This window comes from Eretmochelys imbricata, chromosome 14 (genome assembly GCF_965152235.1).
Source record: "Eretmochelys imbricata isolate rEreImb1 chromosome 14, rEreImb1.hap1, whole genome shotgun sequence".
Lineage (NCBI taxonomy): Eukaryota > Metazoa > Chordata > Testudines > Cheloniidae > Eretmochelys > Eretmochelys imbricata.
This window is the reverse complement of record NC_135585.1, coordinates 5,760,716-5,774,060: the sequence shown is the minus strand read 5'-3', so window position 1 is coordinate 5,774,060 and position 13,345 is coordinate 5,760,716. Positions and strand designations below refer to the sequence as shown.

Here is a 13,345-nt window from a genome sequence, read left to right as displayed (position 1 = left end):
CTGAATTGGATTTCTTAATCAAAGTATTTAATGCCAAATGATCCAAGAGGACTATCCGAAGGGAGACACTTCACACAAGCTTTATTGTGAGCCATGTGTCCATAATCACTCTAGGTCTGTGCTACAAGCTCTCAGTGTTAGTTCATGATCCTTCCATGCTTGCCTTCCTCCAATACATCATTTAGTCTGTACCTATTATTGGTACCACCTGTCTCCTCCTCCAGTCGGGCAATCCCATCTTCTCTTATGCTCTTGATCCTCTATAGTGAGGCAGTCTCCTCACCTCTTACTCCTCTCTTGAACTGATCTTACCCAACCTATTAACTGCATCCACTACCATGATACCTGAGCACCTAGTGTCGGACCCAAAACCTGTTTGAAACAATCAGTCTTTCCATTGACTTCAGTGGATTTTGCATCAGACCTCTAGTGAACTAGGATTACCAAAGGCGCTGGTTAGTCAGCTGGCAGGATTCATATAGCCACAAGAGATCCCATTCAATCACAACTAGCCAACACTTCCTCCTCTCCAGCTTTTTATATATATTGCGTGTGTGTGTGCGCAATAGAGCATGTAGCAATCAAACTCCCCACACCATGCTGCAGTCACTAACCTATCATCATGAAGACTACTCTGAAATATTTCTCCACCTTTCGTACTCTACAGACAAGCTTAAATAAAGGGCAGAATTGGAAAGACAGGGCAGCATGGGGCATGGTCACTTGCTAGGATTATCTGACTACCTCTGACTAAATCAATTCCCTACCACTGGAGGATCTCAGGCACTGGTGCACCCTCAGTCCCTCCTGTCCTCTGCCTGTGGATCATAGTAGTTTAGTCTCCTGAGGGCTGCGATACTTTGGTCTAATTCTGATTGTTGGATTTGACGTGTAGCTGGTGGGTGGTGTTTGACCTCCTGTAAGTCACAGGCCACCAGACGCAATGATATGGTGGTTTCTTCTGGTCTTAAACTCAATGACTTTGCAAAACTGGCTCTGAACACTTGCATCACAGCCTTGTCATTATTATTTATTATTTGAATATTTGGTGGATGCTAGCACTCTGCTTGATACAGTCTGATGTGTAAAGGGATGTACGTTTTCTGCCTCAGGGAGCTGTAAATATACTGTAACAAATCAATGTAATGGGAAATGTAATACCTTGATACTAGAGGTCTGGCTTTAGACTATACAATCACATTACAAAACCAGCCCTTCTGAGCCCCCAAATCTACATACTATTAAAAAATAGTCAGTTTTTGAGAGCAGAGATGGCAGCAGTGAAACACTGCAAATAAAGGGATTGAGGGTGTAGGCTCTGTTAACTGAAAGTGGCCAGCATTATCTAATCTGATTCTATCATTGTTCCTGACCTTCCATTTACCTTGTTGAGTATATTATTATATTACATCATGTCCTATTTAGAGCTGCAACAAACTGTTCTACTGTCCTTTGCCAGCAAGAGCTGATGGAAAAGTTCCTCGAAGTTTGGGGAGGATTGTTCTATGCCTCTGTAGGCTGACCCCTACATGTAACCCCTGAGACTCCTTGTGTGGAGAAATCTGGAGAAACAACCAAACCTAAGCTTATCAACCATCAGAGCTGCTGAAATTAACCTTCACTGTGCTCATAATGGAGATCAGCATGTCAGAAAGAAGGAGGAAGAACATGAGAGAGGAGGAAATTAGGCTCAGCATTCACACTTATATTTAACTGCTTCTCACCTAAAATGCATTAAGAGCCTGGGCCTGCTTCCACTGAAGTCAGTGAGAGGTTTGCACTGACCTCGACACGAATGAGATCAGACAAGCATCTCTTTTGTTGCGTGTGCTCATGCTTATTGTGTTCAGCAAACCTCTAGGGATACACCATGTGCCAAGCACACCATCTTTAAAGTGCTGGTGCTCTAGTGGTCTGGCAGGACCCAGGGACCCTTCCGGTGATTTAAAGGGCATTCTGATACTTGCATCCCAACACCAGAACTTTGAATGCTATCTCTGGCTGCCACTGCACAGAAGCTGGTAAGATCAAGCCCTAACTGTCTGGGTTCTTATATGCCCCCTTTAAAGGCACTAAAAACAGAAAATGGGAATCCCTGAAATAATAACATTTTAGGTTCTCTGCCTCCCCAAATTTGCCAAGAGACTGAGATTAGTAGGGAGCCCCAAAATCATCAGTTTCAAGTTGCATGTGCTTTCCATTTCTCACGGTATTTCAATATTTCCACAGCTTGATCCTGGCTAAAGCCAGCCAGTGTATAGGGCTAAAATAAGATTAAAATATTTCTTTTACCCCAGATCTGGGAGTTGGTCTTAGTTTTGGACAAAGCTCTGGATCATTTCTTTAACTCTGAACCTGGTCACCTATCTTAGTAAGTTACCAAGTGAAATCAGCTTCAAGCCTCTTTTGTCAACCCTCAATGGCCAAATGCCCCCTCCCCCCCCCCTCTCTCTTTTAAACAACATCTGTTTTACTTAGATGAATTAAATGTCAATGTATTTGTTGCTGTGAGTTGTTCCAATGCAGATTACAGTACCATTGCATGACTTTAAAGTCTGTGCAACTGTCTGGTGCTACATGCTATTTATGTCTGCCTTTTAAAATGTTTAATAAACACTTTTATATTGATATTTTAAGTCTTCTGTCTCTTACTGAGGTTTGGAATGGGTAGTCCAAGAAGGATATTTTTTTTCTTCTGCCCATCTCAGATCTCAGCCCATACAGAGCTTCTTTTTATTTCTTTGTTTGGATTTTTTTTAAAAGAACAGTCTTTAAATATGTAAAATGATGTAGGGAAAAGCATCGCTTATGGGATGCTACTACTAGAACTGAAACAAATATCTGAAGAAATATCTGTTCAGTACAATACTGTTGCCAGTTGGTATATTGCAGCCTTAGCACCCTGGATTGACTGTGATTCAAACATACAAACTGAAGAGAACAAAACGAGGACACAGAATTCATATGAAAGAGAAACGAGAGTAATTTGATTTGAAAAACTTCACTCCGTTGACTTCAGAGGAATCACTCTAGATTTAAACCTCTGACTTTGTCTCATTGCGATGGTCCAGATCCTGCTCTTCCTGATATCAGTATTAAAACACACATTGACTTAATCGATGGGGGGAGGGACAGATCAGTGGTTTGAGCATCGGCCTGCTAAACCCAGGATTGTGAGTTCAATCCTTGAGGGGGGTCATTTAGGGATCTGAGGCAAACATTGGGGACTGGTCCTGCTTTGAGCAGGGGGTTGGACTAGATGACCCCCTGAGGTCCCTTCCAACTCTGATGTTCTATGTTGCAGGACCAGCTGTTTAGGCCCTGATCCAGCAAAGAACCTAATCTCATGAGTAGTTTCACTGAAATCAGTGCAAGTACTCACAGGCTTAAAGTTAATCACATGCTTAACTGGATAGGTGCCTTAATGCAGATCACTGATTTGAGGATTCCATCACTGGTTGGGACTTGAGCCATGGTGAGGAACTTTTGGCTACAAAAGGAATCGTGCTAGAGAAGAAGGTATAATGAGACTTGAGTCAGGAGTGGGTAAGACATTATTTGAAACTGGGACTAGTGAAGACTCTTTCTGTCTGTAGAGGAGGAGAGGGACAGGTTGGGTAAGAACAGGTATCCCAGGGCCAAAAAAGGACTGCTTTGGCAGTCATGGAAAAATAGGGTGAGGGATTAGTGAGATAGTAGCCTACTAGAGCATGTGGATAGGTGAAAACTTTCAGACAACCAAGAGATAATCTCAGTACCTTCCTGTGCTGGGAGAAGTAAATGTTCCCTTTGCAGAAGAATAATCAAGGAAAAGGCCTCATTTGAGATTCTTCAACCTATAATAGATTTTGTTTTGTTTTGTTTTGTTTTTTAAAAAGAGGAACTAGAGTATGAATCAGTTCCAAACCAGTTCTAAATATTTCAGCTCTTCACATTTCTTGTCTCTGAACTGAAAGTCATCCAGGGTTACACAACAATGTACAAAACTGGAAAACTTACAGCTCCCCCTCCAACATGTGGTGGGAAAGTGTGACGCGATTGCTAAGCCAACGCTAAAGTGAGATTCACTGAATGCATCAGGGGTTAGAGGGAGAGTACACAATTTCATTTGCAGGTTTCAGATTGTTTTCCTTTTGATTTAATCTGATTCTCAGAATAGCATTATTTTGGAACAAAGATTTTCACACTGTTTTGCTTAATATTTTACAACCAGACTGTTGACTGACGTATCATTGAACAAAAATTCACCTCTATTAGTTTACATAATGATGGGGAAACTAGCTTCATCATGGGTGTAACAGCAACTAATAGGGTATTAGGTGAAGGTGCTACAGTACGCTTGATTTAAAGTGACACTGTCACACTCAATAAGCTCAAAATTACGTGATTTAGTTGGAACGCATGTTTACTGTGAGTGTCCAAAGACTTCAGTTGGATGCTCAGTGCTCCAAAGCTATTGCTTCTCTGACCAAGTTGACAAAATTCAAATCAGAGTTCAGGTCTTGGGAGATGGCCAAAGAGCATTCAGACATGATGAGAACCCCTCAATACCTTCATCCAACATTGAAACAAATTGGAGCTATTTTGAGATTTGAAAAAAATGTATACATTTTTTCCCTTTGTCTGCTTTTTTTATACGGCTCTTCAGACTTGGGTTCCACACACGAGAAGAGGTGAAAATAATGATATATACAAGTTTGCATGACTCACATCCTTGTCTGAGAATCAGAAGACCCGAGTCTATGCTTGACTCTGCCACTGACCTCTTTGTGACCTTGGAGAAGTTATTTCACCTCTATGCATTACTCCCCCTTCTGCCTTTTGTCTGTCTGGTTAATTTCGGGGGTAGATTTTCAAATGCACCAGTGTGAGGTAGGTGCTCAGCTCCAATCATTATAGCTCTTTTGGACAGGGGCTGTCTCTCAAAGTTGGATCCTGATCTTGGTTCAAATAATTAAGAAGAGAGTTCTGATCTCTGGCCTGATTTCTAGACCTCTGGGGTTCATATAGAAGCTTTGGATCAACCTTTGAAGCTAGGGATGTTTACCCTCATGGAATCTCTATCCCTTCTGAAATTTGCCCATTGCTATGCACCTTCCTACCCAGCTCAGCCTTACTGCTCCATTTCTAGCAGCAACCACTTTTCTTTCTTTCTTTCTTTCTTTCTTTCTTTCTTTCTTTCTTTCTTTCTTTCTTTCTTTCTTTCTTTCTTTCAGATACAATAACAAGAAGTAAATCTACTCAGCAAGAGTCTTGTAAATTTCAACACACTTCCTGCGCTGATGAAGAGAGCAAAATGGTTGGAGAGGAGAGAGGAGGAGGGGAAAGAAAAAAGAGGATTATGATGTTCATGCTCATGGCCAGGAACAAAAAAAGAGTTAGTGTGTTAGCACAAAAATGTTCCTTGGCAATATCTGAGATTCATTTGCAGCAACTGATCCATGAGCTTTAGTGAGAGGAGCATGTCTCAGAATCAATTCTTTTTCTGTTAATCTTTACTAGATGGCAAAACCTTTAGTCCAGTTCATAGAATTTCATGTGTCTTTTCAGACAAGGTTTCATCCATTCCTTTTAGGAGGACAATTTTACGGGATCATAGAAATGTAGGTCTAAAAGGGAGCTCAGTAGGTCATCTCGTCCATCCCTTCATGCTGAGGCAAAGAGCAAAATAGACGCACTTAAAAGATTATGGAGCAGAAGTCCCATTGTAGGTAAATGGGATGTATGCGCCTAAGTCCCTTAGCTTCTTTTGAAAAATCTCTCCATTAAAAGGCAAATAATAATAGTCCTCACATTATTCTACAAAAGGAATAATGACACAATGGATTTAGACCAGAACTTGGAGCCAATAATATCTGAGTTCAGAGTCTAGCTCGATCTTTGATTTGTTATTGGAAAGTCATGTGACTTCTCTGTATCTCAATTTCCCCATTGATAAAAGGGGATTAAAATACTGAACCATCTATTTTAGGGTATTGGAGGATGGGCTTTAATACTTTGAAGATACATTCAATATCATCGGTCAATATAAAATATTTACTACATGAAATTTACTCATAGGTCAACCTTAACATGTTCAGATTTTTTTCATATTATTGGCTTGGTTTTTCTTTAATCACAAATCTAAGATACAGGGCAAGATATTTTAAAATACCTAAATGACTTAGGAGCCTAAATTGCAGACTTTCAATGGAATTTGGGCTGCTAAATCACATAGCTGCTTTTGAAAATTGTTACTTACAGTTTTGTTGCATGTCTTCACGATAATGCCAAAAATACTTACATACTAATATCCATGAATGTATAGATAATACTATTTGTAACACAGTAGTATGTAGAGGCCTGAACTGAAATCAAAGTCCCATTGTGTTAAGCATTGTACAAGCATATGTTCAAATACTGTTCCTGGCATCTCACATGTTACTGTAAAATCAAAGCTCTCCAGGGCTTTATGTGCAGTAGAATGTGCTTGAGAAGAAACCGGTTGCCAGCACCATTAGAATTTAAGATGGTTCCAATGGAATGCCATTTTTCAAACATGATGATTTTCTGTTGGAAGCAGTAGAGAGCAGAGTCAACTCAGTAGCCCTTGATTTATGAACTGTTTTCTTGCTCTCAGAATCCCATGATGTTTGTGGTTTCTTAAGGAACTATTGTTTGAACCAGTCAACAAGAACAACAATTATAACCCTAAGCATGTTTTTTCATTTGAAATCATCTTGGTCTTTGATCAGATTTTGCCTCATTTTCACACCTCACATCATGGAGTATTTTCAAATAATAAAACTGTTCCCAACTTTTGTTCGTTGTTCAACGGCAACTTATTAAATGGTAGGTCAAGAGTCTGCAATGGACGACACTACAGTGCATATTTAAAGCCACAAGTAAAAGCAAATCATACAAATGTTTCCAAAGACTGTGTTCCAAGGAGTATTTTTGGAAACATTCATGTTGTGTTTTTTAATGAAGGCCACATTCTGAGGCTACGACACCATATGTCACATTCATTTTTGTACCAAAAGGGAAAAAAGAAAAAAGAAAAAGAAAGAAAAGGAAAGTATGTTTGGCTTTTAAGTGTTTTTGGAATAGTGTCTAAGCATGCCTATCATTCTCTTCAGATGTAAGAAGAATTTTTGGCCTGTTAATTTAGCTCATCCAATATTCCTCTCTATGGGACAGCTTCTCCAGTATCTTGAATCTTGCGTGGTCATTTACGCCCATGCAAAATGACTACAGAGTTGGTGGAAAATACCCAGGCTGGTTGACCAATGTTTTATTTCCTTCCATGGGAAAGTTTCACTTTTCACTGGAAAACCTAAAGCTAAAAATGTTCAGCTAAAAACTTAAAAAAACAGAGGGTGGGGGAGAAGGAACACTGGTTTTTGGTTGAAAAATCTGATTTTTTTGAGGAGAGCAAGCACTTTCAACAAAGAATGTTGTTCAGTTGAAAACTCAGTTTTCTGTCAAAAAAGTTATGCTTGAAAATTTTCAGCCAGCCCTACAATCAACTCTGATTTGTTGGTGTTTCAAACCCACTAGGCATGGGTATACATAACCATGAAATGTGCCAGGCATTGGTTAGTCAGTACCTCAGTCTCTCTTTTATTACATGTTGCAATGTGACATGATTATAGGCCCCTATTCACCTCTGACTCAAACCAGTTTTATACCAGTCAAACCCCACTAATGTCAATGGAGTTACCCCTGATTTACAGCAATGTGAGAGGAGAATCTGGTCCACTGATGTCATGTATATGATGTCATCTGCTTAGCCCTAGGTAGAAAAGAGGTTTAGCCCCTTCTAGCAATATAACTAGCAGAACTTTGCAAAACTGTGGAAGAAAAACTTCAGCAAGCTAGCATAGTCCTTCTGGAGCTTGGTGGGCCATCAAGAGCTTAGAAGACTGTGCATGTGTGAAATACTCTCCCATGTTGGTATGATACTGGGAATGATGATTCAGGTCTAAGTTCTTTTTTCAGTTATACAGTTATAAATCCAAAGTATGTCTATTGACTTCAGCTGAGTTTCTCGGAATTTGCAGCCATGTCACTGAAAGCAGAAGTTGGCCCTCGGAACCAAATTTTGAAATGTAGGTGCTTACGTTCATTTTCAATGGACTGTTTCAGTTGACACTTAACACTTCAGTAAGGTATCAGTGTGCCTGTGAGCTCCCCTGAGTGCCTCAGTCTGTAATTGGGCAACCAGATTTAGGTTTCTAAGCTTGGCAACTGGGTGCATCATTTCAAGAATCTCTCTATTCTAGTTCATTCATTCCAGCTCTTTCTTCAAAAGGTCCATCTGCAGGTGCTTGTCATTCCTATTAAGGCTTCATGGTAATCCAGCCTGACCAAATGCTACTTGTGAGAAACATTAGAAATATAATATATAAAATAGAAAAAAGAAATCTTCTTTGTTGTCCATTTTGATGGGATAAAAAATCTTTAAAAAGTTCAGGAAATTGCCAGAAAGTTTTATTTTCCAAGTACAGTCCCAAATTAATGATGTTTTCTGAGGTGAGAGGCATAATCAATACTTAATATTTGTACAACTTAATAGGAGTTACTGCAACCATAGAGGTAATGTGCATAGTTTAGGTGTCACAGAAAGTCCAGCATAGGAAATCAAAAGTAAACTTTCTTCTCTTCTTTTTCTTTTGTAGATTTCAAATGAGGAGAGAGAATAATTAGCCACTGGAACCACGGACGTGTCCAGCGACCTGGGGCCACTGAGCCGACACAAGACAGATGACTGAGCACTGTGATCACTAGAGGCTTGTAAACATGCAAGGAAATAAGCTCAGCTACCAAAACTCTGCCCAAGAATGTACCACAATGGGGGCAAAAAAAATGCGGAAGAGATTTCTCCACAAGGATGGCAGCTGCAATGTGTATTTCAAACACATCTTTGGAGAATGGGAGAGCTACGTGGCTGATATATTCACCACACTAGTGGACATCAAATGGCGCCATATGTTTGTGATATTCTCTTTATCTTACATTCTTTCTTGGCTGTTCTTCGGCTTGGTCTTTTGGCTTATAGCAATCCAACATGGAGATTTAGTACATGATGAAGAAATGACCCCTTGTGTTGATAAGGTGCATAGCTTCACAGGAGCATTCTTATTCTCACTTGAAACCCAGACAACCATAGGCTATGGCTTTCGTTGCGTCACTGAAGAGTGCTCTGTAGCAATCCTCATGGTGGTCCTACAGTCAGTATTAAGCTGTATTATTGACACATTCATTATTGGAGCTGCCTTGGCTAAAATGGCCACAGCTCGAAAGAGAGCTCAGACCATCCGCTTCAGCTACTATGCCACTGTAGGCCTAAGAGATGATAAACTCTGCCTCATGTGGCGCATTGGTGATTTCCGGCCAAACCACATGGTTGAAGGCACAGTAAGAGCTCAGCTTCTGCGCTACATGGAAGATAAGGAAGGGAGAATGACAATGGAATACAAGGACTTGAAGTTACTAAATTACCAGGTCATACTTGTTACACCAGTGACCATCGTTCATGAAATTGACCATGACAGCCCTTTATACGGTCTAGATCGGAAAGCTTTGGCCAAAGACAGTTTTGAAATCTTGGTTACATTTGTCTACACTGGGGATTCAACTGGAACTTCACACCAGTCTAGAAGTTCATACGTCCCCCGAGAAATCCTTTGGGGACACAGGTTCAACAATGTCTTGCAGGTGAGGAAAAAATACTACAACGTGGATTGCCTACAGTTTGAGGAAACCACGGAAATTTATGCTCCCTATTGCAGTGCAAAGCTTCTGGATAGGAAGGAACATGAATGGAACAGAACTAAGAAAACATTGGACAGAGGAACAAGTACATCAACACTGGAGGTCAGAGATACATCATTTAAGGCAGTTGCCCTCATCAGCAGTTCTGAAGATCCAGAAGATCTAATGAAAGCTGTCAAACAAGATTCTAGAGAACTTCCTCATCAGAAAGATCCATTGACCTTAAATAAAATCTTAGCAAAGTCCAAGATCTAGCTATTCATTGCCATTAAAATTACTGCCCCAACTGTTCCCTAAGCAGCCTGTAAAATATAACCACTGTTGAACTCCATACACAAAACTATTTACATAATAAATCTAATTCTAAGTGTATTAGAGAATGAAAACAATATAATGTACCCTGTAGGTAGATTTTTCAAAGCTACTTAATTTGTTTGGATGGCCAATTCCCAAATTAATGGGATCTGGGTATCCATCATCTCACTGTGGCTTTGAAAATCCCAAACAATTTCTCCATTCAAAACCTGAACATATATTGTATTTTGAATCTCAAAATTGTAGATGAAATTTTTTTGCAAAGATTCTTTTTGAAAATGTTTGGAAAATTTGGTTGTTTTGAAATCAGCATATACAGTGGTAGAATCTTTTGAAAATTCATGTTTTTGAAGACAAAATCCATAATATGGTAATGAGAACAGATCTATAATATGGTCACAGTGATGAACTCTGACAAGATTCTTTGCAACGCTCAGGAAGTGAAACCCAGGAGCTGTAACATAAAACAATATTGTTGCCTTGCTTTTGTTATTTGTTCCCCCTTTATCTGATCACTTTGGTATTCTGGATTCTATTCTGAACCCGTAATACAGATTCCCTTGTTAATCCGGTTTTCACAGCAGTCCATCTGTAATCTCCTCTGCATTATCTACAGTGTACGTCTGTTACAATTAATACAGTTCCTTGCATGGAACACTTTTCCAACAAGAAAAGGTGTCTCTGGAAACAGAACTATTGAACTGATGATGATGGGCGATTACTTGTTACCGGGTATGATCATCTTCCATGGGAGTTATGGGTCCTCAGGTGGCTAATAAGGCCAATCCTTGAACTACAAGTTCTATTACGATGAGGGCAGATGTTTTCAGGCTCAGCAGGAGGCTGTGGATCATGACCAACTGGCTGTTGACTGGAAGCCAGTCTCTCCTTCCTCCTGCACCTCTTATCCTCTTCAGCTTGTTGGCGAGGAAGTTCAAAATGCAGGGGAACATCACGTAGGACTTCACTCCATTTTAAGCGATCCTGGACAAGTGTCTCCCAAGTGTCAATGTCGATATTACACTTTTTTAGGTTGTCCTTCAGCAAGTCCTTATAACGCTTCAGTTGTCCACCCACATTACGCTGCCCCTCTTTCAGCTGAGGGAACAGGACCTGTTTTGGGAGGCGATGGTCTGGCATACGGACAACATGACCAGTCCAGCAAAATTGCTGATGGATGATCATTGCCTCGATACTGGAGGTCTTTGCCTCTTCCAGAACACTAATATTGGTGTGCCTGTCTTCCCATTTGATCTTCAGAATCTTACAAAGAGAGTGTTGATGGTGCCTCTCAAGGACTTGCAAGTGGTGTCTATAGGTTGTCCAAGTTTCGACCCCATACAACAGTGTTGGGAGAATAACAGCTTGATAAACAAGAAGCTTGGTGAACTATTGAACTATGCACTTTGCAAATGCATTAAACCCATTTGGGGATTTTTCATTCTCTATCACCAATTGCTGGTCTGGCAAACACCTAAATGAGTAGATTTACTCATGTAATAAAGCAACATGTGTGAGTAAGTGTTTGTGGAAGAGGGTTTTATACTTAGGGTTTCATTATATACAAGTTCACAATAAGCAGGTTGCCCTTTTCTGTAAATGTCTACTGCTAATCAAATCCAGAGTACAGTCATATGCTTCCTGCTGTAGATACAGATATAGATGTGTGTGTGTGTACAAGAATGTATGTTCTGAGGCATAAGCCAACTGATGTGGGTTAGGAAGAAACTTCTTCTGTGGGCAGGTTAATTCATAACAGTCCGCTACAGCAATTCTTACAGATTTATCTGAAGCATCTGAGGCTAGCCATTGTTGGATACAGCCTGGGAATGCATGTGTTGGCTTTTCATTAATGAAGACACAGGAATAAAGAAATGCATTAAGGGAGAGTGTATGCTTCTGCCACATACAACCCATGATGGCATATCCTCTCTGGATCAGAGCGTTTGCAGCTTCCATGTCTTGTGCACTGAAGATGTCATGGAAAGATTGTCAGGGCGCAAGGGGGTACAGCTGTAGGATGAGAATTTAAAAACAAAAGTGAAGTCCTCAACATTATAAATACATTCCAGGGACGCCTCTTATCAAGAAGGCACAGAACAACCCATCCACAACCCTGTGCTATAGGTGACTTCCACTAGGTATCCCCCTCATCTAAAGTGACCATCCAAGGTTAACATCTGACCTTTATTTGATCCTGGGCTGTTAGCCAAAGAAGCATATCGAGCCCCACTTTCCTTGGTGTTGAGGGCCCTTTTATAGTGGAACTTGTGTGGTTCCACTGTGTAAGCTAGGGGACTAGCTAAAGGTGTGAATGGGGCACAGAACCACGGTCTAGCATGGAGTCCCATTTCACACAAACTTCCCCTATGATGTCATGCAGTGGGCAGGGCATGGCTGGCTCCTGGTTGAATCTTCCATCCTCCCTCCCATAACGGGACTTTGCAAACTCCTGCAGTGGCTGCTTCTGTCTGAATGGCACCACAGCCTGGTGGTGGGTGAGAAAGACGGCTTTTCGCTTCCCACTGGCTCTGGGTATCATCCCCGTGCCACACTGGGAACTAGATGGAGAATTTGCCCCTGAAAAGCACGCAGCTTTTTCTCACTCACATCATCAGCGGAAAAATGGGCATAGGGTCTGCACCAAAACCCATTGAAGTTAATGGGAATCTTTTCACCCACTGATCACGGGCCCACAAAGAGCAAGGTGGTGCCTTTCAGCTATGGCCCGGCGATGGGGGCAGGTGGAATTATTTGCTCAGCGGGAACTCCCCAAGGCAATACGCCCCGACTTTTGCAGAGTTCTGGAGAAAGGATTGGGGTGGTGGGGAATGTAGCTGCTATGCAGCCGTTTACAAGGTTGCAGCACATGCTCCTTGTACAGAGGCAGATCTGAAGATTAGGGCAAAAGGGCAAAGGCCTGTATGTAGCTCATCCCTTTGCCGCCCACCGTGGAGAGACTAGGAGAGACTGGCTGCACCAGCAGACTGGGCTCTGAACTGAACAGCCAGTTTGTGTCTTCCCTTTATCCAGGTAATTTTATTTATTTTATTGCAGCAGAACATGTGTGATACTGTGAATTGTTGACTAGAAAGTAAAAATCTCTTTGCAGTGATCTCATTAGCACAGGCTGCATCTCAGTTATTTTCTCCGCAAGCTCAGAACTATTGTTCTGAAGTCAAGGTTAGTTTATGATACAGGGAATATAATAAGAGCTTATTATTAAAAAAAAAACAAAAACATTTTTCCAGATCCGCCCACCACCATTCATTCA

The 13,345-nt window shown here is 40.9% G+C and overlaps 1 protein-coding gene across 1 annotated transcript; it reads left to right on the top strand.

Moving 5' to 3' along the window:
- The first annotated feature begins 8,781 nt into the window (after window positions 1–8,781).
- On the top strand, window positions 8,782–10,011 carry KCNJ16 (potassium inwardly rectifying channel subfamily J member 16). The gene has a single exon (XM_077833635.1). The coding sequence runs from the start codon at window positions 8,782–8,784 to the stop codon at window positions 10,009–10,011; it is 1,230 nt and encodes a 409-aa protein (XP_077689761.1).
- The last annotated feature ends 3,334 nt before the right edge of the window (window positions 10,012–13,345 follow it).